Here is a 27,655-nt window from a genome sequence, read left to right as displayed (position 1 = left end):
ACCTCCAGTCTGCCCAGCAGGGCTCTCAGGTTTCATTGGTGCTATGTAGTTTCCCCAATTTGGGTTCCAAAAAAGTTATGTTCAGACTTGTTTAGGATTCAAAAGCTATTTTTAATGCTAAGACCTCTTGTGAGTGGTAGGACTGATGTGTATTTGGCTTGTGGCACAGAAGTTTCCGTGTCACTTTTATTTATCCAAGTTAGGTCCAGTTTTTCTTCATAAATCTTTAAGGCCAGACAAATAGAAATGTTTCACACGTACATAACAGGAGCAAAATCACAAAGATTTAGGGTCCTTCATTTATTAACAACAAAAATGTGCAATGGTCTTACCAGAGGCCCATGATCTCCATTAATCTGTCTCTAACAGCGGTCAATAGCAGATGCCTTCAGAGGATAAAACCAGACATATAGATAAATCCTGATATGTTTCTCAGGTTTCATCAATTTGTCAGTCAGGAGCTTCTTGAAACAGAAGCAGTATGTCTACATTTAATACAACTTGATTTTTTTTTGTGCCCATTTCCTTTTCAATTCTGTGCAAACATTTGGCTTCATCTTGTGACAGTAAGTTGCATAGTTAAGCTCCTCTTATTATTATTGTTGTTACTATTATTAATTACTTTGTTGTTAAAAACACTAAATATTTATCTGTTGGTTTAACAATCCTACAGTAGCACAGATGTAGCTACCAGACTTGCAGTAGTGTAGGCAGAATTAACTGCTGGTGTCACATAGAAATGTCAAAACAATTAATCTGGAACAGTGACCTGAGACAAAAGTTGAAGGAAGTTGATCCTGTGGCTCTCATTGCTGCTGGCACAGAGGGTATGGAAGGACAGTTAGTGGGAAGCCCAGCTCCCAGAGAAGGAGCTGCCAATTCCACTTCTCTCTTGCTCTTGACCTCTTTGAAAACAGCATCTCTGCAGACAAAAAGTAGCTAAAAAGCTGGTTGCTGGTTGTCATCTCTGGAAAAGTGATCAGTGAAGCCAGTGCCACCAACAAAACATCTGGCACCCTCTAATGGTCTGCCTGTGGGGTTTCTGCTTTGTTCAGCTTGCTTTTTACCCCACTTTAATTGTATCTGTGTGTGTGTGTATATGTGTGTGTGTGTATAAAAACTGCATACCTGTGTGTGCACGTGTGTGCTTTTTCAAGATGATGAAAGCCACAACTCTTCCCTGAACATTTTATGCTGCCTTGGTGGTGAGATCTTTATAATCCCCAGAGAGCCCCTTTCCTCCTGAGGCATCTCTAGCCTCTTGTTGCAGGCTGGGCTCTTTGCAGCTTTGCAGGCAGCTCAGGTTCTCCAGCAGGGTGGATGTATCTCAGCATGCATTGCAGCACCTCGAGCAGAGGGCAGATGCTCTCTGATGTGGGCTGCAAAATCATTTGTGAAGTCTGCTGACCCGTTGCCATCACCTTTAAAGCTTCAGATCCAGGCTAAATCCCAGAGGTTTGAAGAAAAGTTGCTCCACACCTATTCCTGTTCTGGAATACTTTTTTCCTTGTGTAGATCCTCTGGACTCTGAAAATTTCAAGTGTCAAGTAAGCACTGAGGAGAATCATGCTTTCAAGGCACAAGTGCACTTCAATGTATTTACTCACTGAACTCCTTTAGAGGAGGCATGATGCACAGTGATCTGTGGCTTTAGGAACAGGAGGTAATGCAAGCAGGACTGAATTGCAACTCTTAAGTGCAAAAAATACTTCTAAAACCCTCCACATTTAAACAGCAGCCCATCTTCTGGCACAGATGATGGAAAGCAAAGAGGTACTAAACTACCTTGCTATGTTTCTGTCTCCCATCTGAACCTATTGCCTCTGTTAGAGACCCAGAGACAGTCACTCAGCTGCAGGAGCAAGCAGATTCACTCCAGCTCCTCTCACTGCCCTCCTCTGGTACCAAATGGCAGCACCAAACCCACCCCTTTATTCCAGACAGGGTTGTGTTTGAGTATCCTCATTGATTTCTGTTCTCTGATTATTTCCAGTTTGCTTGAAAATCACTGGGTTGATTTGAATGCCAAAATCTTGCACTTTTTAGAGGTCTGGCAATAGTCTGTGTAATTCATTTAGAGGGGCATTCACAAGACCCTCAAACATGAGTAGAGACCCTTTAATGTTTATGTTTAGCTGGATATATCTCTGTATTTCAGCCTGTCCAAAATATCTAATGAGAATTAGGCAACTGGTCCTGTTCTTGACTGATTTTCTTGTAGTCTTGGAAGAAATTATTTTAGTTCTCAAATGTTGTTTGCTTTCTTCAGACAGTAAGTACCATGCAAATCTATTAAAACTCCTTACATGAACTGCTGTGGAAATGTATTTGTTAATCTGTCCCCCAGACAGAATGTTCCTGCTTGAATTTTTCAAAGCAGCACCTGAAAGTGAAGGATGCAGCTTTCAATTTGGAGCTTTCTGAAGGAAGCCACCACATTTCATTTTCTCTGGCTTTCTGGGAAAGGAGGATTTGCAGGAAAACAGATGATAGGGCCTTAAAAAAGAAGAGCAGAAGCTGGGACTTTTCCCCCTTTTGGCTGATGAAGTCCCAGAGGAGATATGAACATGAGCAACTCCAGACCAGTGTTCAAAGCGTCATCAAGCAGAACCTGTGAAGTCTCAGGCTTTGCAGCTATCAGAGGGTATTAGTTTCCTGTACAGAATTTAGTCTTTCAACACCCTGGCCTTTTTCTAAAATAGATCTTAACAAAAACAGCTTACCTGGACCCCAAGGAGAACACTTAATCACATCAGTTTTAGGGCATTACCATCCCACTTTCATTCTTCTTTTGCGAGTCATAAGAATTCCCACATATCTAAAAATCCCCCATTGATCCTTGATCTGCTCCAGAATTAACCCATCATCTGGTTTTGATTCCTTCTCTGCAGGATGCCCAGAGGGAAGCTTTGGCCAGAGCTGTGAGTACAGCTGTCAGTGCCAGAATGGAGCTGCCTGTGACCACGTGAGTGGAGCCTGTACTTGCACAGTGGGCTGGACAGGAACCTTTTGTGAAAAAGGTATTGCTGCTCCCTCCAGTCCCTTCCAGGTTTATGCATGTGGGGTTTGGGTTTTTTTTGTTTGTTTGTTTGTTTGTTTTTTCATGCAGAAAGCTGATTTTATGATTTGCAGCACCTGATGTAAATAAAACATTGAACTTAATTGGAAGGCTATACTGAAATATGCATTTCCATCATAACTCAGCAAAGCATTGGTGTCTAACATTGGTCATATTGTTCTAACATGGTTAAAATTAGATACATGCTTAAGACTCCTCCTCTATCATATTTTCTCTCTTTTTAAGCAGATTCCCACTATTTCAGACCTGAGAAGAAAGGTGCTTGTCCTTTTTTTAACACTTACTTGTTCCTTGTGTTCCATCTCTGAAACACTTCAGGGACAAACATGGATCTGTACATCTTCCCAAAGGAACTCTTTAAGAACTGATATGCTTTTAACTGTAATGAATCCAACAGATCATCTACTACTACCTGGTCATTTAGTAAAGTGTTGGAAAGGTTGGGCTGGATTCCTCAGAATTATTCTGAGTCAGTCTGTAGCACCATCTCAGGAGGTTGCTGTCATGCTGCATCATTGGAATTTTTTTCAATGTAAATGAGTGAAGACTCTCAAATGATGATCATTAAACCAAAGTCACAATTATTTTGGTTAGAAAGTGGCTTTATCAGCCAGTTTACATAGGAAGCATCACAGCAGCAGCACTTGCAGGCAGCTGCTGCCCTCTGATGGGAAGGGAGCTGCTCCACAGCCTTACCAGTGATTTTAGCAAAACACCCAACTGAGTTCAGATATGGCTCATTGTTTCCATCTCATTCTTACCAGGAATTATTATACAAAATAAATACTCTTCTCAAATTTCTTCTGAAAATTCTGCTATGTAATTTATGATAACTCCACTATGGACTTTTTAAAAATGGTTTGCTTGAGCTCTGCTTTTGTAAGTCTATCCTTTTTTTTTTCATTGGAAAAGAAATATGATTAAGTGTGTTGTGGTGTAATCCTGTTCATTCCAGCAGGAAACAAAATAGGTATGAAGAGGCTAAAGGTCTGATTTTCCAAATCACTCATTTTTATCTTTTTTAATTCCTGCAAGATGTTGGTGGAGGGGAGAGTAGAATTTAGCTCTTCCCATTCATGACCTTACAGTTTTCATACAACCCTGTTTTCTGTGTGTTATCCCTCAAGCAGGCAGGGTGTTACCTTTTCACATCAAAGTTTCAGCCAGGATGGTTTGGCTGCTACCAAAAGATGAAGAGGGAGGAAAACAAGTGGGTGGTTTGCCCTTGGTAGAACCTTCTTGGCACCTTTTCTCCGAGGAGCTGTAGCACTTGTATTTTTAGTGATGTGGGAACTGGCAGGGTTCCCTTCTGGTGGGGATGTGCTTTTTGCTGTCCTCTTGGCAATCCTCCCACATCAGCCAAGCTCTGTGCCTTCTAGACAAGGATGTAGATGTTGAAACCCAGCATGGCTGAGTTGCCTTGAACTACTCACATACTGCTGATGCTGCTTCCCCTGGCTGGGAAGGACTTTTCTATTAGCACAGAGATGTTGCAGATGAAACTTGTGCAGCTTTCTAAGTTCAAAGTCCTTGGAGAAGACAGTACCTTACAAAAGCTGATATACTTCAGTTCTACAGCTGCCTCTCTAGTGGTGGTGTGATCATTTATAATCATAATGGGTAAGAATAAAGCTATCAAAGCTCTTTCTGAAAGAAAATTAGACGTTTCTTTCAGCTTTGCTCAGTCCATAGGAAAAGTGAACTGTGTGAATCTTGTAACTCCTTCAAAAGAGTTGCAAAAGGAACAGAACTGGTTTGGTTGTAAAATAGCTAAAGTTTCCAAATAAGGTTGAAAACCAAATAATCTACAATGTAATGTTTGCAATCTGTATGAACAACCTAGGAAGGGCATTTTTGTGTGCGTGTGTGTTTCTTGAAAGCAGCAAATGATACAACCAGAACACTGAAGAAATAATGTACATTTCTTCAAAAGGTGTCACATTGCCAAAGGAAAATTAATCAGTTTTGGTGGTGAGAAGGATGCTCCTAGCAATGCCACCAGGTGTCTTTCTTATCTGAGCAGAAAATGTCACCTGCCTGGGGAGATGGTACCTGAGGCACACGTGGAGTTCTGGGCTGTTTCTGAACTGAAGCAGCAATTGATGCTTCTGCATTCCTGGGCTGTGCAAAGACCATAATCATAGCAAAATCTGTCTTTGTCAGTCCTTTCTCTGTCCTGTTAAAACATAGATAAAGTGAGCAGCATTTTCTCTAGAAAAGATGCTGCTGTGATCACCCAGTGCTTCAAGACTTGGGCTTTAGTGCCCTTACAGTTAAACAGGCAAGTGAGAAATCAAAGCAAAACAAAAACCAACCTCCAAACCCAACCTTTCTTGTAACAAATAGACAAAAGCATCAATCCTGACTCCAAATAAATGGTAACATCTGTCATGCAGGAAGCCTGAGCCGTGGGGTTTCTGATGTCAGGCAGCCCAGGCGCCCACCACAAACCCTGCAGGACTCAGGGTGTGCCTGTGTTCACCCTCCTGTGCTCACAGCTCTTTTACAACACACTGAATGAGCCAGGTCACCCTGCCCTGCCCCAGGGTTGCTCTGCTCCTATTTGGGAAGGCAATTGTTATAATTATTTAATTTTGTGAAGTGCTGTGCATCTGCTGCTCCTGCTTTGAAGGTAGGGGCTGTCTTCACTGCGCTGTAATTTTGATTCATTTCCTTCCCTGCTGCTCTGGTATGTGGGCTGTGAACCCAAGGAATATGTCCAGTTATGGGACCAGGCCAACAGAAGAAGCTGTTTAATCTGATTGAATATCCCAAAATGCTACACAATTAGCCCACAAACAGGAGGTAGCAAGAATCTTGGACTTTCCCTACAGTATGTTTATTAATTGGTGCACTGATAACAGCACCATGCAGCACTCAGAGTTTGCTGCCTGAATCAGCACTGCCAAAGGACAGGTTGACTGGGCTTCTCTCTTGGGGTATCAGCAGTTAATCATTATCATAGAATAGTCCAACAAGATTTATGTTTCAGTAAGATAAAAGGAAAAAATAAATACCATCTATGTCCAAGAAGACTTGACAGCACTGTGCTGTCCCTGCTTGAAACTAAGAAAAACTTAGCCAGCCTTTGAAGTCACCTCGGGTTACATAGGAGAAATCCTCCCTTGTATGCTGTGCCATCCACACTGCTGAAGCATAATAAATAAGGACAGGAAGGTTGAAACCACATGCTGATGGCTCTTCCTTACAACTTGATAACAGCTCTCATCCCAGAATGGGCTGAGCAGAGGCTGAGGGATGTGTTACAGTTTTCTGTTGTGTGAGGCACTTCTGGTGTTCTGAGGCAGCACATACTCAGAAATCTTTCATATGCCAGAGAAGCAGCTGAAGTCTGGTCAGGGTGAAGTGAAGAGCAGCCTTGTGATTTTGGGTAGATGAAACAATCAGATGTAGTCACAGGCTGAGCAGGAGCTCTGAGGACACAAAGCAGATGTTGTGATGTGTTCTGCTACCACCCTCACTATCCAAATGTCCACGTTTGCCTTAGTTTGCAGATACTGAATTTTTCCCTCCTTGTAGCCTAAGCAGAGAGCAACTGTGTCAGAGGGCTGAATTTATAGTTGTGGAAGAGACAGAATGAATAGACAGGGACAAAGAGCCTGGGCTTGAAGAAGAGAGGAGGCAAGAAAAGGCACAGCAGTGTCCAGCAGTGGAAGATGCATTCGGATAACGCTGTTATTCTGACCTGCCAGAGAGCTGTGAAATTACTGCAGGGGGTTGTTGGGTAGTGGATGTGATGATAATGGTGATAAGACTCAATTGGGAAGGTAGTTGTTCTGATTTCATGGTAGATGTATGTGAATTACATTTGAAATATATTTACATTGCAGAAGGAGGACAAAGAGCTAAGTTGTAACTGTGTGTTTAATGAGCACTGTTGCTCCAGAGACTGAGTGATTCAGGGGTTCTGTGGAAGGAATGACATGCAGTTGTATATCTACAGATTTATTATCATTTAGTGTAACATAATTATGTATTTGTATAACACAAACACATCTATATATGTGCAGACAGAGTGGTTAATTTAAGGCTGTCTCGACAGCAGGATTCCTAATTTTTACCTTTTTTAACGTTCTGCACAGCAGCCTTTAACATTGTAATGCAGCATTTGGGGTATGGTGTGGCCCACTGACAGGCACTGATGGTTTATTTTCCCTGCTGTCAACACCAGTACTGATGTAAATTGGCTCCAGGGGGCTGCTCCTCCTTACGTGTTCCTGGATGAAGGCTCTGAGTTCCTGAAGCTCCCTGGAGCCTTTCTGCTGCACTTCATTTGTCTTGGTTTGCCCTCCTCATTCTGTTGGCTACTATGTCATCTCAGTCCTGAACTGCAGCACTGTGGCTCATGTTCACTGTTAAAAAATCTTTAGAAAGGTGTCAGGAGAGTAAATGGGAGCATAAGTTTTGCATTTCAAAAGACAGGGAGATCAGCAGGGATGGCTCCCGGTCTTGTATTATCTTGAATTATTTCTTTTCCTCTGGCCATTACAGGAGCAAAAATTACTGCCTTGTGTGAATCCACATCCACTCCCTCTCCTGCTTGTATAGCTTTTCAGTATGCTCAGCTGTGGTTTTCTCGGCAGAAATCTGTTGCTTGTGTAAAACAGGACACATTTTGCTGAGATACACAGAGCAGAGTTGCTTGGGCTTAACCTTTGAGCAGCTTTGGCTTTTGAGCATAGTCAGAGGCTGACTGTTTATGAAAAAAAAAAACAAAGAAAAGGAAAGAAAAAAAAAAAGAGAAAAGAAACGGGAACTTGGCTAAAAAAGGATGTTTTCCATTTTCAGCTTGTCCAGATGGATTCTTTGGGCTCGACTGCCACCAGGTGTGCAAGTGCAAGAATGCTGCTGGCTGTGACCACGTCCTGGGAACGTGCCACTGCCTCCCTGGCTGGCTGGGAGAGACCTGTGAGCAGGGTATGTACAGACCACCCTCACCACCCCTCTTCCCAAACCCTTTCAGCACTCACATGGGGTTCTTCCAGGAATGCAGGGTGACCTTCCAGGGTGTAATTTTAGATAGGTCACATTCCTTCTCAAAGATGCCAAAAAAAGGGAATGATTTTTGTTAGCTGTGTAAATAATTGACCTCCTTTTTGGTTTTTAACTGCTGTTGCCACTTGCCAAACATTATAAGCATCAGTTTTTAAATAGCAGTTTTTAAATAAACGTCTCCTACCATGTGGCAAATCTGTGCTTTTTGGTTTTGTGCAGTGTTAAGAGATGAAAAGTTATATCTCTGTTTCTGGTGTATCTCAGCTAATTATTGATTCCAAAGCGACAGATTACAAATGTGCAAAGCTGATAAATCAGAGCTGAGCCTTGTTATTTGAGCATGAGAAAAAAAATTTAGCTAGTTCTTAGATTTTTGTTTTCTTAATAAAAAAATCAATTTCCTAGATTTTCAGAAGTATGGATTATCACAGGCTTTGAGCTGTTAAAGGGTGGTTTTTTTTTGAGCATATGCATATAGAAAATAGACTCTTCTGAGAAATTGTTCACTAAATTTTATGGCAACTCAGCTACCTCCCTGGGCAACCTGTTCCATTGTTCCACCACCCTCATGGGAAAAAACTTGTTCCTGACATCCAATCTAAATCTCCTCTAATTTTAAACCATTACCCCTCATCCTCTATCTCTCCAGGCCCTTGCAAACACTCCCTCTCCAGCCTTCCTGTAGACCTTCAGCTACTGGAAGGTCATTTTTAGGTCTTCCTGGAGCCTTTTCTTCCCCAGGCTGAACAACCCCAGCTCCTTAATCTGGCCTTGTAACAGGGGTGTTCCAGCCCCCTGATCATTTCTGTGGCCCTTCTCTGGACCTGCTCTATCAGGTCCATGTCCTTCCTGTGTTGAGGGCTCCAGAGCTGGAGGCAGTAGAGCTTCATGCCAGGTTGATTTTACTCCTCATGCCAAAACCTCTCAAGTTTGCTCTGCCTGGAAGTAAATGAGCAGGTTGAGTTAATGGTGCAAAGAGTGACCTGTTCTTCTTCTAGCAAAAGAATGGATCTTCATAATTTTAATTTTTATTTTAAGACTGAGCCTTGGCCACACAACTCCAAAGCTGCTTGGAGTAAGGTGACTACAGGTGGGAGATGCTCCCAGCTCCCCATCCTTGTTGGGTGTTCAATATTCACCTTGCTGGGTCCTGGGACTTGTGAGCTTTAGCAGCTGGAAGGACAGCACTCGTGTTCAAGTAATCAGATTGCAGGCAATGTGCTGGAGGATATTGGGGAATAATTTTGACATCATGGGATTTGAATTGATCTTTGGCTGGCCAGGCAGTGCATTTCATACACTGCTATCTAATTATGGGCAATGCAGATAGTAATGCCTTTTGTTGAAGCTGCCCAACACTTTCCATTACAAGACTCTGTTTTTCAATTGCTTGTAAATGAACTGTATTAATCTGTGGTGAAATCTGCCAAGCAAGCTCTGCCTCAGCTTAAGGTTGTGTTTGGTGATTTATCTTTTTTTTTATTTATTTTATTATTTTGTGAGGGGTTTTTGGGTGTCTGCCTGAGATATTTTAGGTTTCCAAGAAAGAGGTTGAAAAAAGGTGCATTGCCTATGTTTAAAACAGATTACTTCGTTGAGTGTCATGATGCTTCAATGATACAGAAGTGAGAATTCTTACAGAGGAAAGGCAATGAGAGGAAAATTTTAAAATTCAAGCTCTTCTGTTGCTTCTTTCCTTTGAACTCAACATGAAAAAAAAGGAGAAAACTCCCATGGTTATTTGGATGTTCAACTGTGGAACTTGATAGAATAGCTCCAATATATCACTGTTATCTTATTCTTCAGAAAAGTGCTTTTATAATCAGGATTGTCCTACAGAGAAGCTAAAAAAAAAGTGTTTAACCAGCCAACAGAATAATAAAAATTTTCTTCCCCCAGAATTTTTACTCTCTTACTGGAATTTTCACTGGAAAACACTTTTATCTTCTCAGCAAGCATAACAAGAGCTTTGCACATGTACTCCAAAAGCCTCCTGCTAACCACTAGCAACCAGTCAGGGGACCTGGTTATGAGCTGGTTTTTCCTTTGGCTGGGTTATGATATCGTTCTGGTCTGTATTGTGGAAATACTTAGTTCTGCTCCCAAAACTGAGCCAGAGTGCTGTAGGATGGGCTGAACCTTTCACTTGGCAACCAAGCCTCATTTGCAGAACAAACTTTTAACTGTGATGGGGCTGAGCTCCTGTACTTTTCTTGTGGTTTCACTGTGGATGGGGTCCAAGCAATGACAAAAATGAAAAGACCTGGGAGAAATGGTGTCTATGAGAACCATGTCAGGAAACTGGAAGTCCTCAGATGGGTAGAAAAGAACTGAGGATTGGGTCACTTACTGTCACCAAACTCACCCCAGAAATCAAGACAATTTCACTCCTCCCTTTGGTCCCCAGGGACTTATCCTCGCTTCTACTCAACTTCAACTTGTTTGGTATTGTTTGGGTGATATCTGAAGAAAAGAGGGTAGCAGTGCTGTCTGTTTTCCTCTGTTCAGAGCTCACCAAATCTCCATTGCACTGGAGAGACTACAGGAATTTTATCACAGCCATTTTTTGTAGGCAGCAGCTCTGAAGGCAGAGCTGCAGCAAGGGTACATTTACGAGATGGCTGAATTAAATTTTCACCTGGGAGCCAGCTGCTTAACCGAATGTGTTGAAAATATCACCCCTCTCTGACCAAAGAATGAGACTCTGGGTGAGCAAAGGCATCGGGCTGTGAAAAATGAACACTGAAAACAATGAAGTTGTCAGATCTTGTACCAGGATGCAAATAAATATCGGGCTGACAAGCTGGCGGTTCTGCTGGACCATTAGTTTAGCACAAAGACATTCCGCAGGGCAGGGGATGTGACAGCTGATCCATCACCCCAGCGATCCTGCCCTTTGATAAAAAATGCTTCAGAACCTGCTATGATACATATTTTTAAGCCACATTATTTAGTGTCAGGCATGGTTAATATATGGACTTAGGCACCCGTGTGATGCAGAAAGTGCATCCTCGGAAGCCGGGTTCAAACTGGTTTCTCCAGCACTGAGTTGTGTCTGAGGTTTGGCTTCTTTGATGTTCCCTGATTAGATTTTATGGACTTTTTCTCATTGCAGCCTGCCAGGGGGATAGGTATGGGCCGGGCTGCAGCCACACTTGTCACTGTCACAATGGAGCACTCTGCCACCATGTAACCGGGATGTGCCTTTGTAGCCCAGGGTGGAAAGGACCCACCTGCCAAGAAGGTACAGTGGGAAACTCTAATCCTTGAGAGAGGATTATAGGAGGGAAAAATAAAACTTTTGCTCAGGGGGCTTTGTTGATGTATTAATTATCAGCTCATTGCCCATGTTGTCATTGGTTTTGTACCCATACAATAACACAGATCAGTCCATTAAATGAGTCTGTGGTGCTGGGGGTGGGGGTAGGAGCTTGGCGTGCTTGGGGCAGAGGGGACTGAAACAGTCATAAACTGGAAAAAGAGCTGATTCTAAAGGCTGATTAGGAGAGAAAAGGTCCATAAAACTCCCATTTATGACACTGAAATGAAACTGTTTCTTTCCTATGCCCTGCTTTTACCGTTCCATGCACCCAACTGATCCACATCATTACTATACACTGTTCCAGACACAGGCTAAATCCATAACATGTGAAAGGCATTGGGACTTCCATCCTTGGCAATTAAACCTATAGCTGTGACTCAAACACAAGCCCAACTCCAAGGAGTCTTAAGAAAAGAGGCTGACAAAGAAAGGCTGCTTTGAGGCTTGTGTTTCTCTCCTAAGCCCCTGCATCCAAGTTGCTAGAAACAGTCTCTCCATCCCTGTTGCAGCAGGCTCCTTTTTCTGTGCCTCCCCTGCTCACCTGGCACTGTGAGCAGTGCCACAGAGCTGGTGATGCTGCTCCTGGGTGAGCTGGGGTTGGGGTCAGCACCTCCAGGCAAGCAGTGGCTGCCCCTCAGCATACTGGGAAGATGGTTAGGGAAAGGGGAGGAAAGCTGCTGGGTGTTGAGGGGTATACAAATTAAGCCAGTTCCCCTTTAAAACCTAATATGAAGAGTTCTTTCCATTCCTCTCTCAATAAAAAGTTGGAAATGCATGAAACCATTCTTGATGACATGTATGGCACAACCTAGGATTTTCTGTTTTGTATGAAGGCCTCAAATCCAAACCCAAAGCACATGTTTAAAAACCTATTGTCAGAACTGAAGACATTGTTAAATATACCTTTTTTCTTTAATGTTACCTTTGGGGGTTTATTTTTGCTTTGGAAGAAAGAAAGGAGGTAAAATAAGTTTGTGAGGGCAAGAAAGCCACAGGATCCATAGGATCTGGTTGTGATGGGAATTACTAAATTTGCTTAGGTCAAGTGTGAAGTGTATTCAGCCAGCTGTGGGTAGCAGATCCACTAGGAAAGGAGGTAGGATTTTAGTAGCACTGTATAAAGAAATTCTGAAAAGAGGGAAATCAGTAACTCCACACCTTGGTGTTGAGAAAGCTGGTAGGCACCAAGTGATTTTTTCTGGCAGTGCAAGCAGAAAATTTCGAGGTCCTTTTGTGTATCAGAGCTTTCATTTCATCACTTAATTTGTTCCTGGGCAAGTTTTACACTGGTCTGTGTGATTCCTTATCAATCATGGCTTCGTTTTTACTCAGTTGTACCTCTCACAATCACTTGGGTGGAAGGGGAGTAGCTGGGAAAGATTGTGTTTAACCTGTCTCCTTCTGCATCTTCTTACCAGAACACTTTTGTCCTACCTTCTCTTTGCAGCCTGTCCTCCTGGTTGGTTTGGTGCAAACTGTGCACAGAAATGTGTCTGTCACAGCCAGGCAACCTGTGACCAGGTGACAGGCGAGTGCCGGTGTCCCCAGGGTTGGACAGGGATAGCATGTGAGCTGGGTAAGTCTCATCATGTCTTCCAGCACTTTGTTTCAGTCTCCCTGCAAGGAAATTCAGTCCTGGTGGGGTCTGGGTTGAGACAAAGAAAAAAAGAGAGAGGAGGTGCAGAGGGGTGGAGAACACTGGGTGTGGAGAGTGTGAAAAAGTTGGGGGTGTTTAGTCAGTAATGAGAAGACTGAGGGGAGATACAGTTTTGGCACTTGAATGTGCCAGGGTGCTAGAAACTTGCTGGAGAAAGGAGAGGGATAAGGGATTAGGGAAAATTGTTGACAAGTTCAATTTGAAGAGAAAAAAAAATAATAAAAAATCCTCCAAAGAGAAAATGATCTATTTCTAGCTAATTTTGTCAAGGGAGGCTTCAAAATCTCCTTCACTGAAGTTTTTTAGGACCAGCTTAGGTGGCTCCCCATATTTCAGATGTGTGTGTGTCTTCTTCCTGGAGCCCCTTCAGCCTGGACTCCCATCAGTCTCCCCCATCTTGTTTCAGAGTGTGGGGATGGCAGATATGGAGAGGGCTGTCAGCAGAACTGCAGCTGCCACCATGGGGTTTGTGACCAGCCCTCAGGAAAATGTATCTGCCACGCTGGCTGGACTGGGGACCACTGTGATGTTGGTAAGGGCAGTTTCTTCTGCAGATACTTTTATTTTAAGTCTCCCTTCTGCAGTCAGACATTTCTGCCTCCACAACATGAAATCCATTTCTATTTTTTTTCTTAATTTTCCAGTATTCTGTATTCCAATAAGAAATAAGCTGACGTGAGCACTCGCCATGTATCTTGGGAGCCCCTCAGGCAGGTGTCTCCCCAACCCCAAATATTTGCCCTTGTCCAAATCATTTTACCTCCTCCTACTTTTCCCTGCCTGCTAAGAAAATGAAGGTGTTTCTCTACCTTACGGGTACAAGGAGGAACATGCAAAAGCTACTAAATGATAAGGAGAGTTTGCCAGATCAGCCCCATGCTGCTGCATCTTGGGAAGTCATGAGAGGAGTTCAGCAAATTGAGCTGTGATGGCTCAAATTGCACCTACCTCACATGTGGTTCAGATTGCTCAGATATGACACAGCTGTCTGGCATGTTTAGATTCATGTAAATCCCTGACATAGAAACTGCATAAGCAGGTGACTTGAGATGCATCTTCAGCCCCGGACATGCTGTGACTTTTGCAACCCACTGGCAATTTTCTAATGTCTGCTAGAGTGCTCAGGACTCACAAAGCCTCAGCCACCAGTGTGACCTGAAAAGCAGTGCCCACCTTCCTTTTCTTCAGGCCTCATTTTCTCTTTGATCACATTGCAGAGACCTGGGAGGTACAAACCAGTACGTGGACACAGGGTATTTTCACTGTTCAAACAGCAGTCCCTCTGTCTGGGCATAATTGTGTAAAAGTGAATAGTATCACCATCTCCATAGGCACTATTTGGATTTCTACTCTAGACTGACTAAGCCTTTTCAGACTTCCATGTTCAGACTCATTAATAGCCAACACTAAATGATTTTAATGTTTTTTTATATATATTATAGTGATGTTTTCTGGACATGCAGTCTTCTAAATATCCATCACTGCCCACACAAGAACAATCATTTGAAAGAAGGTAGTTTTAGATGAGATATTAGAAAGAAATTCTTTTCTGTGAGGGTTGTGAGACACTAGAAGAGGTTGCCCAGAGAAGCTGTGGCTTCCCTGTTCTTGGAAGCATTCAAAGCCAGGTTGGATGGGGCTTGGAGCAATTTGGTGTAGTGGGTGGTGACTCTGCCCATGACAGGGGGGTTGGACCTAGATGATCTTTAAGGTTCCTTCCAACCCAAACCATTCAATGATTAGCCAGTGACAGATGCTTTCCATGCTACAAAAAGGACTGCACCCCCCTCTCTGCTTCTCCTTGCAGTCTGCCCCCCAGGATTTTTTGGCAAGCAGTGCGAGGAGCAATGTGACTGCGTGCACAGCTTGTCCTGCCACCATCAGACTGGAGCATGTCACTGTGAAAAGGGATGGAGAGGGAGGCAGTGTGACAAACGTGAGTGTCTGCTGGGTCTTCCAGGGGAACTCCAGGCTGATTCATGGGTTACTTTTGGCTCTAGAGCTGATGACAGGATCCTTACACTCCCACGTTGCTCTGTGGGGTCAGACTGGGGATCCTCATGGTATGGATGATCCACTGGAGAGGGGAGGTGGCTTTGCACCAACTGTCCCCATCCCCATGCCCTAACAAGGACTGGTTGTCCCCTTGCAGCTTGCTTGCCCGGCCGCTACGGCGTGGGCTGTGCCCAGCGGTGCCGCTGTCCCACGGGTACCCCCTGCCATCACCTGACAGGAGAGTGCAGCTGTCCTCCAGGATTCACTGGCCATGGCTGTGAGAAAAGTAGGTTTGTTTTAAGAATGCAGTTGCTTTCCTTGCAAATTAATCAAGACATTAATTACTCAACTGAAACTCGATGGTATAATCGCTGCCTGAAGGGGGAGGTGGCAGCAACCTTACAACACTGCGGATGGACGAGGGCTGTGTGTTCATCACACAAGTGCTTTGGCCTGATCTTTTCTCTGTGCCTGGTGTAGTTTGGGCTGGCAAGGTTTGTCCTCTCTGATTTGAAGCTCTCAGCCTGGCAAGGGAGGATAACCTGGATAAAAGCAGACTGAGAATGCCAGGTGAGCCCAGGTCATGCCCACAGCCAACACTGTGCCGTAGGTAACGCAGCAGCTCTGCTTTCTCTTGGCCTTGTCCCCACGAGAGACCATCTATTTCTTCATCAGGACTCATGGAAATGTCATTATCTGGCTTTCATTCAATGTTGAATTTGGCTGTCTGGAGCTGTCTTTGAAAGCAGATTCATTCTGTGACCCCAGCTGCATAGTTCTGACTTTGTTCTTCCTTACAACATTTTGCCTGAGCACTGCTTTAGAAACAAAAATTTAAGAAAAGCCAACAAAAAGAATTAAAAGGAATTTCCATTGGTGCCCCCTATCCTCCACCAAAGGGCTCTCAATCCTTACCCACAACCAGGGCAGCTTAGTGGAAGAAAGACATAAGAATTCAATGTGGAAAGTCCAAAACCTGTAGGCAATGTGGCTGTCAAGAGGCAAAATGAAACCTGTGAAGGTGTTGGTGCTACAGCAGCTTTGCAAGTTTAAACTCCCTGGAAAAGGTAGGATGTCTTTATCCACCCGCCTGGTCCCCTGTGAATTATACTGTTATTTTAGTCAATTTTAGCTGACGTTTCCCTATGATTTCCTCTCGTGACGAGAAAATTCTATCTGGCCCTTGACAGTTGGGCACAAATTGACTGAACGAAACAAAATCAAGCACTGAAGTAACCCCCAAGTAAATGCAATAAATCCAGAGTCCCGGAGGAGAGCGTCATTCTGTAGGCAGGGATTTTATTTAATAAATTTGAGCTCGCTCTTTGTTGGAGTGCTATATTTACCAAGACAAATTTAATTCATTGGTTTCCATTTCCTCTTCCCCAAGCTTGTCCACTGGGCACGTATGGTAAGAACTGTAACCAAGTCTGTCAGTGCTCTGCTGAGAATGAGGAATGTCACCCGGTGACCGGCGAGTGCCTGTGCCGCCCGGGCTACCACGGGACCCACTGCCACCTCCGTGAGTATCTTTGTGGGCTGCCCCTTTTCTCAGCAAGGGTTGAGTGATACAAAAGTATGTGCTGGTGCTTTGAGTTCCCCTCTGACAAGCACCTTCAGCACTGACTGAAATAAAGGAAGTGTAGATTGGGTTAATTTATGATAATGTGGGTATTACTGCAAGGGATTTGTTATTAAAAAAAAAAAGAAACCTCAAAAAACCCCACCTGGCTAATTTACAATTAAAATTCTTTCCAATTTCATGCCATGCTGAAGAATATTAATATCATTCTCTGCATTTACACCCCTCATCTTCACCTGCACCTGTGTAGCTCTTTCAGTTCCAAATAGCCAGGCACAAATACTTCCCAAAATCCCTGCATGCTCAAGGAAGGACAAATGGTTATTAGAAAACAACAAGCTGCAATTGGCAGTAAATCTGAGTGATTGATAAAGTCACTGGAGTTGTAGGGACTGCTGAGGAACAATCAAATTAAACAACTTGTTACTCCTGGTTGAAAAATAGTGACTAGTGTAGAGGACAAAATACCTGTTGGCTGAATGCTCCATCATAAAAAATATTCCCAGGTCCACATGCCTCTTGCTGGTATTTTAGGACATCTGTTAAGCTGTTCCTGGTGGAATGTGGCAACTGATAAGAAACATATACCTTATCCAAACATATCAAAAAACTAAGACAGCTAATTAGCATTTTATTTACAGCTTTAATTTTGTTTTTACTCCATAGCTTGTAATAGTCTCATAAAAAAAAAAAATACTTTTAGTCTTGCAATCTCAGTCTTTCTCCTTTTGGCAAATGCTGATCTTCCTTTCCCAGGGATCCAGCATGGCTCTGTTTGGTTTGTTTGCTTCTTTTAGACACAGAAACGAGCTGCAATATATGCTGCTCTAGTAAGGGTTAAACTTGTACTTTATTCCTCTAGTAGAAGTAGGAATGAAGCTCATTTTAGAGACAGGCATTTGTATTACTCCCATGTCATCACAAGTTATTCTTTAAAATATAAATGCAAATGTAAGGATTGATTCTATCCTGCTTTTTACATCAGTTCTCAATGTAAGTGAGATTGAAATCCAGCCTTCAACATCTAGGCTAGAGCCATCTGGGTCCATTATACATCAGCTTATAATAAATATTATAGTAGAGCATAGTGGAGATCAACTATTTAACAGTATAATTTTAAAAGACTTAATCATGGTTAGCCCACTACTTTTATGTGGTAATCTTTCAGTAGTCATACCTATGCATGCAGTACTAAGTCTCTATAGATTATAGTAAATGTCCTGAAGCTTTCTTAGTGCCTGAAGATTTTATTTCAGATTTTTGAAATATAAAACATCAATAATTATGCTGAAGTTCTGATATAGGAAAAAAATAAAAAATAAAATTAATTCCGTGCTCCATTGCATCCAGGAGGGACTTTACCAAAGATGTCTGTGCAGGTAGGATTAAACCTGTAGAGCATAAGACATGCTTCATGGCCCTGTTTTCTCTTCAATTCCAAAATACACTGTGAGTTATCACTTAATAAATATAATTGTGCTAAATGTTTGCTGGAGAGATAATGAAACAGTGGGTAACCATTGTTTGATACTGATAATCCAGGGTAGCTAGCATGCCTTTAGTCAAAATGCTGCTTGTTCTTGCTGTCCTCACAACAGAGAGAACTGGGGCTGCTCCAGAATGAAGAAGCTTTTGATAGAGTATTAAAAACAGCATAGGGAGCTGCTCCTGAAGACGTGAAATGGGCTTTGGTCCAGTCAACATGTGGTTGGATGCTGCTGGAAATGGTTTCTGGCAACGAATGTTATGTTTATAGTACTGTGAAAAAAGGTTCAAGAAAGTATCTATAAAAGGTGTAGTTGGCTGGGAAGTCAAATTTCCAGGAGCCAAGAGCAACGAGGCTTTCATGTTCTCAAATTTTGGAGTGAACAGCTGAAACAGTCTCTTGGCAGGATCCAGAGGAAGCAGAGAAACCAGCAATGAGGTTCCCATCAATTGGCCATGACTTGGTGGATGGGCAGATCTGCTCAAGTGGAATTATGAATAAAGAGCAGAGAGTAGTGTTGTGATGGATAAAAAAAATCATGCTGTGTCTCTGTGACATTTACTGTGCTGGGTGAATCCTGAGCCAGAAAAACCTCAACCTTCAAGCTGTAGGTAACAGGATGTTTCAGACCTGACTTTTTGACAATATAATTAATAACATTGGTAAGAAAAGCTGTAGTTAGTATGAAAAGGTCTAGGAGCTCTTGATCATGGCAAACCCACCCTAAGCAGAAGGAAAAAGCTCAGGAAATGAGTTAGAAATCTGGCTGCAGCTCCTGTCGTTCTCAGAAAAACCTAAGTCAGATGCAAAGGAAACTGGAAAATTAGAAAATGTCTTTATGAGATAACTGGTGGCTAGAGGCTCACCCTCTTCATAAAGGCAGAGCCTACTTCAGTGGCAGGACACTGTGTAAATTGCCCTGGGTTCTCCTTCAAAGTAGTAACAGATGAGATGGCCTTGTTAATAGCCCTGTGAACACTGCAGCTGATGTGTTTGTCCTGCTTGTGTTACTCCCTGTTGAACTCAAATAAAAAAAGTGCTGCAAGGGTAAATAAATTGGTAAGGGGTGAATTACTGCATCCCTTTCAGTAATGGTGCAGCTCTTACCAGTCTTAAGTCAAGCTCTGAAAGCTTTGGAAAGGAGAAGTGTCATGTTTGGGAGTATGGGAACCAGAATTATAAAAAAAAAGACAAGTTAAATGATGACCAAGAGAAGAGGAAGAAGGAAAGAGAGAATTCACTAGGTCTTTGAATCTAGGTGTGTCCTTAACTTCATGAAGCAGATATTTCTATTAGATGTTGCATCTCCTTGATGCCAGAGTTCACACATGAAATGGATTTTCTGTGCTGACAGATGGAAGCACTGATGAGGAAGTATTTATTGAGAAGAAGCCATGATTGAGAAGGACTGGGAAGAGTCTCTGCATGTCATAAAAATGTGTGTCTGTTTAGCCCTGATGATCTGCTATCCTGACTTGAGCAGTAGCCAATTTTCAGTCTTATTTTAAAAGGCATTCTTTCAAAGCTCCACCATAGGCTCTCACTCCCTTTTGAATAGTGCAATAAATCCAGAGATTTCTTCAGCCACTCAGCCCGTGCTCTGCCTTCAGAACAGAGAGAGTATCTGCTGCTTGGAGACGTGCAAATATAAATTCAACCAAAGGCTTTGCTTTTGCCAGGGGAAGAGGAGGAAGGAGCAAAGAAATTAGATGTAGAGGTAATAGCACCAGTTTAATTGTTCAGGGATGATCATGTTGCTTCCAAAAGCACACTTCCCTCACTTCCAGTACACTGGAAAAGCAGGAGAATAACCTGCATCTCCCAGGTTTGGTGGTGGGGTTGCTGGAGGCAACCTTGTCAGACAGAGGCTTGCACCTGAGGAACTTTTCCTCAGTTCCAGCCTCCATCACTAAAGAACATTTTGAAGACATGAGCTAAGGGTGGCAGATGTATTCATATTTTCCTGATCTTGTATTCAGTCTTCTTTCAGCATTAGCTGTTCAGAAAGAAACCAGAAATACTTGCTACCACCTGGAAAACCTCTTGATGGACAGCTTGTTGCTATGTAACGCTGGCACAGCCATCCATCCATGTCTAATATTTCCTCTCCTTATTACAAAGTACAGTTACTTTGGGGTTTTTTTCATCAGAGAATCTGTGGCTTTGCTTTTAAACCATCTCGTTCCTCTTCAATCTTCCAAGAAGGTGTCTGCTGAAATTTTGTGTTATTATCATGTGCACATTTTCATAGTCTTCCATCCCCAGCTCACTAGATGTGCCATGAATGTGTATTGAGCAACACCAGCTCCACTTTGGAGTGAAAGAAACAAGCTGTCTCCAACCTAAACGTTTTTAAAAGATGAGACCTGTCCATAATTGGTCACCTTAAATGTCTTCTAAAAAGGGCAGTGATGTCTCACAGCTTCTTGCCCTCTTGGGCAAACCAGTCTGGTTGCTTCAAAGCAAGAGTGACCAGGGCCTCATCTCTGCCATAGGAGGGAAAAGAGGAGCTGGTTGATATGGAATAGAAATCCAAAAGGAAAACCTCAGAAGAAGTGGACTTGCTTTTGAGCAATGGGAAGAGTGGACAGAGCCAGGAGCAGCCAGTCCAGCTCTCCAAGGGTTTGACACTTCCCCAGGGAGTGCATTGCCTGAGGCAGCTACCTCCTTGCCCTCTAGATGTGAACAGAGCTAGAAAATGGAAATTAAATTTGGTAGAAAGCAACAAAGTGCTTATGACATGAAATGCAACGGGCCCAGTAGCAACATAGCCTAATAGCTCTTGTCTTCTCTTAATGCAGGGTGTCCAAAAGGGACTTATGGTTCAAACTGCCAAAACCCCTGTCAGTGTATGAATGGAGGCCACTGCAACCCCACCTCTGGATCGTGTGATTGCGCGCCCGGTTTCATTGGAGCTGACTGCAGTCAAAGTAAGCCAGCATTCATGTTCTGCTTCTTTCAAAAAAACAGCAGAGAGAAAAATCTGCATAAAAGATTGTCAGTAGAAAAACAGACACATCCCAGCTACCTCCTCCTTGAATTGTAAATCAGGATTCCAGCTTTGTAAAAAAATCTCTTGCAAAATATTTTCCCTCTCTTCTGCATGTGTAGAAGGAAAGACATTCATCCCAGGATTACAACCCACGTTCCCAAATTTGTTTCTAGAGCCAGCTCAGCATAAATTGCTCAAGTTCCTTCTTCCTGTCCAAACTTTCTAGGTTGAAAAACTGTTTCAATGTTTTGCTTCACACTATGGTGCTATTAGTTTCAATAAAGGAAAAAAAGATCAAATTTAGTCATGGCAAAACTGGTGAAGATTCCATGGCAACCCTACTTTTACTTCTCTCTTTCAGAGCAAAGTTGTGTGGCTGAATTTCTGTGCTTTTTCCAAAGCTAAGATCTCCCTGAAGTTCTCTGCAGCTTATTCACAGAAAGGCAATGCTTTAATGTTTGGTAGTACATAGCTTTGCCCTTCAGCGTAAGACAGCATCAGTGTTAAGGCAGGAAAGATGTCTTTGGCTGGAAAGATGAGCAGCAGCTCACCTTTTTGGTAGGAAACTTACTAAATGTTCTCTGCAAAAAAAAATTATATTTATAATCTCAAATAAATTTCAGAGGTAGGAACAGCCATGTCTTCGGATGAGGTTTGGTCTCATAGTTGTTGCTTTGAAGCACACTAGCTGGAATAAAACCAAAGCCAACTCTACCTGTAGAATCCTGCTTCTGTTAAAAATGAAAATGGGCATTGGACACCTGGGTTGTTTAACAAAAAAGTTTGTTGTTTTTTTTTCTTTCAGCTTGCCCTGAAGACCGATATGGGAAGGACTGCTCCCTGTTCTGTGCATGCGGTAAAGGTCGGTGTGACCCACAGACTGGCAAGTGTACCTGTCCTCCTGGCCAAATGGGACCCGGCTGTCAGCAAGGTAACAAAGCAGGACCTGAGGTCAGCTCGTCAGTTGGGCACCTTCTAAGAACAACCAGCAAATAAACTCTGAGCCAAACATTGTTTATGGCTGTGTTTCCCACTGCCTTTGCCTGATAACACTGCAGGGTGCTGTACTCAGCCCCTGTCCCTCTCTGCTCCATCACCCTGCCTGTATCTCATACCCCTCTCTCTCTGCTTTGCTCCACCATGTTTGGTACCATTGAACTCTTTTCTCCCTAAAGCTTAAGTGACCACTTTCAGAGAATGTTTCAGAGTATAAAGATGGGAAAAAGGATAGATTTTACCACACACCATCAGCAGTGTGTGAGGTTGCTGTGGATGGATGGGGCTTAATTTAAAAGCAAATTGCTTGAGCTGAAAAAGTGAAGGGAGAGGATTTGCTGAAGAGGAGGAGAGATGTGACAGGGGGAGCAGAACAGAAGGAGCCAGTGTTGAGAGAAGCCAAGTGAGGAGATACAGCAAGACAGTGTCTGGATGAAACTGATAGTAAGCATGGAGTAGAATGTCCCACAGCCCTTGAGAGACACCAGGCACTCGGGATACTCTGTGGGGAGCATCTGTTTGTACTTACTCCCTGTCACCTTCATTATGTTTCTGAGTGCTAGTTTATTTATTTTTTTCAAACTTTGTTAATTCTCTGTAGTGTGTCCCCAGGGACGATATGGCCCCAGCTGCCAACTGACATGTACCTGTCAGAATGGTGGCATCTGTGACCACGTGGATGGCAACTGCACCTGTGGGCTCGGCTGGACAGGGAGATCATGTGAGAAAGGTGATTTTCTTCTTTAGTGATAGTGGACATGTATGTTCAAGCAGAGCTTTGCAGTGTTCACAGATGTTGTGCTAGAAGTCAGAGACATCCTTTTGGTAGTGGTTACGTTCTTGAAAGAACTTGTGTGATGGTTGCAGAGTTTTGATTCTGATTGATTTAAGTTGGTCTGCCCAGGTTCAAATTATCACAGCAGTGGGAAGTTAATTTAGACAGAAATTAATCTGAGGTTAATTATATTGGCACAGTCTCTTTTGCATGACTTGGCTTTCAGCAAATTGAGACCTGTTTAGGTCTGTAAAAGCAGATACCTTATTATACATGGAAAGTCTGTTGCTATGTGGGAAAGAGATCCTCCTGGTTTTATTAGGAATTGGAATAGTGTGAACTCCAATGATAACACAGAGGAGGAAAAGCTGTGTGTTTTCTTTCACACTTTCAAAGTGCCTAAAAAAATATATTACTGTAGATACAGGGAAAAAAAAAAGATACCATTTTACTATCTACAAGATACATTTACTATGTGGCTTTACAACATACAGTGTTTGTTCAACATTGTATGAAGAGACAAATTAAAAGAGGTAGTCTGTAAAAAGTACAAGAAAATTGCTATTTGGACATCTATATAATGGATTTCTCAAGACAGGATTTAAGTACATCATAGTTTTGCAAAGATCCTGTCTCTTCATAACAGATCTTGTCAACTCTGCAAGTTATTGTGTGGGCATCATAATTCAGCTATGCAAGCGATCACATACGTGCTTTTCTGGGGGAGATCAGTGATTTTTTGTTTTATTTTGTTGGTCTGCTTTTCTCTCCATATCCTGCCAGCAGAATGTCTCCCAGGAAAGTATGGGTCTGGCTGCAGCTTGGACTGCTCCTGCCAGCACAACGGCACCTGCGACAGGTTCACGGGCTGCTGCCGGTGCCCCGAGGGCTACTACGGCCACTCCTGTCAGCACAGTAAGTGGAGACACCCCCTGTGCCCAGGTTTCCAACAGGAACAGGATGTGGGGCTTCAGGGTAGTCACATAAACACCTCGCTGATTCAGGGAAAATTTTTAGGGTGTCCCAGATCACCCAGCTGCTTCCAGAGCTGAGCGGCTCTGTTGGTGGGGTGGTACAGGTTTAAAAGCACATAGCCTTGGAGTTAAATAGAATTTTTTTGTTGGCTTCCAGGGAACGTAGCTGAGAATACAGAGGATTTTAAAGGGACGTATGTTTTTGCTTCGGGAACCTTCCTCAACTGATACTTTCATTTTGCAGGGTGTCCCCTTGGATTTTATGGGCTAAACTGTCTTCATGCATGTGCCTGTAAAAATGGAGCAAGCTGTGATGCAGTGACAGGAGAGTGCACTTGTCCTTTGGGTTATCAAGGTGTCTACTGTGAGAAAGGTACTTGCAGCCTTCTGATGTAAAGGAAAAAAACAAGCAAAACCAAAATACACCCCCCCCCAAAGCCCTCTATTTCATTACTCAAACGTTTGTTGAGAGCAACTTCTTCCATATTTTGAGCTTTAGGAATATCCTGAAACACTAGATTTGGGATTTTGTACCTGTTATATAGCTGGGTGTTCTTGTTTCCTTGTAAATTAACTAATCTGGTTCCAATTAATACAGTGAAAGTCCTGGTCTCTGTGATGTCTTGCAGCAATGAGTTCCACATGTCATTTATTAAATTTAAGTTCTTTTTACTGATTTTAAATTTGCTTCTAAAACTCCAAATAAGATTACTAACTAGCTGCATATCAGACCTGTTGAGTGTTACAGAATGGGTCTTCTGGAGAGTTTTAATTAAAAATTAAATAAGAACCAGTTACTTTTCTGAGACAGCTTTCCAGATACCTTTGATAGATTAGATTAGAGGAACCCAATATAAAAGAGTTTGCATAAATATTGTGCCAATCCTGCTATTTTGAATCCTTCATTAAATATGGCATTTACATTAGCTTCAGTGGAGAGTTTATGAGCTTTTCTAGTTTATGAGCTTTTCTCTGAGACGTCCTGAAAGAACTCCTCTGGCCTAATGTACATCTTGCCATTAAATGCATTTAAAAAAACCTCTCTTGCCATCAGGCTGCGACAGGGGCTGGTTTGGAGAGAGATGCCAACACCAGTGCAACTGTGGAGATGCTCCTTGTGATCCAGAGACTGGGAAGTGCCTTTGCCCACCTGGGAAGACTGGGGACAAATGTGAGATTGGTAAGGGTAATATTTTCTAAGGACTGAACTATGTATAATTAAACCAATGTGACCAGTTGGTCTAAGAGTAACGGTGAAAGGATGTTTGACTGTATTTAAGAACACATTGTTTGTAGCAAATGACTCTTACAAGTTATCAACAGCCTTATCAGCAGGCTGTACCTCTTGACTTAATCAATATTTAAATTTGTACATTGACAGGAAAACTGTTTATGGGTCAGCTGTAAAATGTCATTTGCTTTGACATTTGGAGAAAATGTGCTGGTGAAGAACACAGCCAGGAGCCCCAGGTTCTGTAGGTGTATTGGAAAGACTCAAGAGAGTGCAAGTGGGCTTGAAAGGATTCAGTTGTCGTGTGTTTTGTCACATGGACATTTGTGACCATTTTCAGAGCAATATCAAATTATTTACACCTCAGGGTTGGCTTCCCTGGGAAGCAGTGAGAAATCCTTGCAGGTGAGGGTAGTGGAGCTGCAGCAGGCTGTCTCTTTCTCTGGGGTCCAGCAGTAGTCCAGGAATATTTAATCCAAATAAAATTCCCTCATTTGCAGCACAGGCACTTGGGCTGTGTGCTTGGGAAAGGGTTGGCCCACAAGAGCAGAATTCTTTTCTAACAAGGGTATAAAAATAAGTGAGAAAATTATTCTGTAGGGAAAGCCAGTCCCACTGCTGTACCCTGGTGAGATGGTTGCAGGGTTGAGAGGCAGCAGGCAAGAGGCTTGAATCAGACACTGGAACATTTAAGATGGAATAAATTTAGGGTAATCACTGGAGTAAAAGGAATTGCTGTGGCTTAAATAAGTGTAAGAAGAGCTTTGTGATTCTAATGCTGTGGCAAACAAGATAAAAAGAGTGAACATACATGTGCTACTATTGGAGGTTCACACCAGGTCCCATAATCCTCCTGAGCCCCTGGATCACAGTGGGGGAATGTTATTTCTCCTTTTGTTCTGGGACAGGGCAGGAAACAGCTTCAAACAAGATGGTTATTAATACAAAACATTAATGGGAGCTTAAGTGCTAGTGCAACCTGTAAAATGAAAATGGAAAATTCTTGGCTTCCCTCTCTGCACCATCAGAAGGTGAAGCCACCAGGTCTGAGGGGGCAGCAGTCACCCCCCACAGCCATGCAGGGTTGGGATGGCTGCAAAATTTTAGCAAAATTTTAGGCAGAAGCTGAACACGAGGGGGAAGCTCAGCACCAAAAATGTGATCCGAGCTTTTGCTTCTTCCAAACTCTAGGAGTCATTTTTATTTTTCTTAAATCAGCCAGTGTAGCCCTCCTTCATGAAAAGCTGTTATGGGGTAGGTTTTATTTGCATTTTTATTTTCAATTAGGTTCAGTTCATCTGTGATATAACTGTGAGCAGCTGTGACTGTGCAGCAGCCATAAAGATAAAAGGCCTGATTTTAATTTGGACTCTGGTAAAGCACCCATTAAACAGGCAAAATGTTAATTAAAAAAAAAAAAAAAAGAAAAGGGGGGTGGATGGGAGAAAATAACAGACTTTTATGGGCGTTCTTTTTCTGTAGTAAATTAACATTGCAGACTTTCAAACAGATGTCTTAAATACACATTGTTATTAACATGAAAATGTGGTATTACATAAATTAAAATCAGGTCCAGAGGTGTTTGGGGAGACCTTTTTCTCATAACATTTCCTAATTGAAAAGGCCAAGTGCTGAGCACACAGGGAGACTTCTCCCACGTGTTGGGGCTGCAGCTGATGCTGGGCTCAGCAGCACTTTTATTTACCTCCTGGTGCCTGTGTGAGAAAGCCAGTGCCTTGATTATTTAGTGTTTTCTAGTGAGGTGATGGAGAGAGGGCTATTGTTTACAGTGTACTTAGCACCCTGCCTTCTGACCTGCTGCTGAATTTTCCTTCATGCATAAAAAAATTCTCCGACTGTGTGAAGAAAAATCACAGTGAGAATTTTGCAGCCAGGTATGAAATGTATTTGTGTTTGAGAGTGAGACATTTGGGGAGTTTAATTTGCCAGGAGGCAGCAGAATTGTGCAATTGGAGTAAGACATAGGAATATATATATATATATAGTCATAGAATCATAGAATCCTAGGGGTTAGAAGGGACCTCGAAAGATCATCTAGTCCAACCCCCCCTGCCAGAGCAGGGCCACCTAGAGCACTTCGCATAGGAACGTGTCCAGGCGGGTTTTGAATGTCTCCAATGAAGGAGACTCCACGACCCCCCTGGGCAGCCTGTTCCAGGGCTCTGTCACCCTTACAGGAAAAAAATTTTTTCGAATATTCAACTTGAACCTCCTGTGCTCCAATTTACACCCATTACCCCTTGTCCTATCACTGGTCACTACTGAGAAGAGCCTAACTCCATCTCCCTGACACTCACCCCTTACATATTTGAAAACATTGATGAGGTCACCCCTCAGTCTCCTTTTCTCCAAACTAAAGAGACCCAGCTCCCTCAGCCTTTCCTCATAAGGGAGATGTTCCACTCCCTTAATCATCTTAGTAGCTCTGCGCTGGACTCTTTCAAGCACTTCCCTGTCCTTCTTGAACTGAGGGGCCCAGAACTGGACACAATACTCCAGGTGCGGCCTCACCAATGCAGAATAGAGGGG

General features: G+C 42.8%; 1 protein-coding gene across 1 annotated transcript in view; it reads left to right on the top strand.

The window, feature by feature from the left end:
• Positions 1-24,102, top strand: part of LOC115598732 (multiple epidermal growth factor-like domains protein 6) — a 180,929-nt gene extending 156,827 nt beyond the window's left edge. The window contains exons 19-27 of the mRNA XM_030455803.1: positions 7,889-8,017; positions 12,865-12,993; positions 14,882-15,010; positions 15,227-15,355; positions 16,460-16,591; positions 21,935-22,060; positions 22,727-22,846; positions 23,684-23,815; positions 24,032-24,102. Coding sequence (XP_030311663.1) covers positions 7,889-8,017; positions 12,865-12,993; positions 14,882-15,010; positions 15,227-15,355; positions 16,460-16,591; positions 21,935-22,060; positions 22,727-22,846; positions 23,684-23,815; positions 24,032-24,102 — 1,097 coding nt within the window. The remainder of the gene's footprint in view (positions 1-7,888; positions 8,018-12,864; positions 12,994-14,881; positions 15,011-15,226; positions 15,356-16,459; positions 16,592-21,934; positions 22,061-22,726; positions 22,847-23,683; positions 23,816-24,031) is intronic.
• Positions 24,103-27,655: the final 3,553 nt, after the last annotated feature.

Source organism: Calypte anna, chromosome 9 (assembly GCF_003957555.1).
Source record: "Calypte anna isolate BGI_N300 chromosome 9, bCalAnn1_v1.p, whole genome shotgun sequence".
Classification (NCBI taxonomy): Eukaryota; Metazoa; Chordata; class Aves; order Apodiformes; family Trochilidae; genus Calypte; species Calypte anna.
The sequence above is the reverse complement of the archived record's forward strand: the minus strand, read 5'-3'. Positions and strand labels throughout refer to the sequence as shown.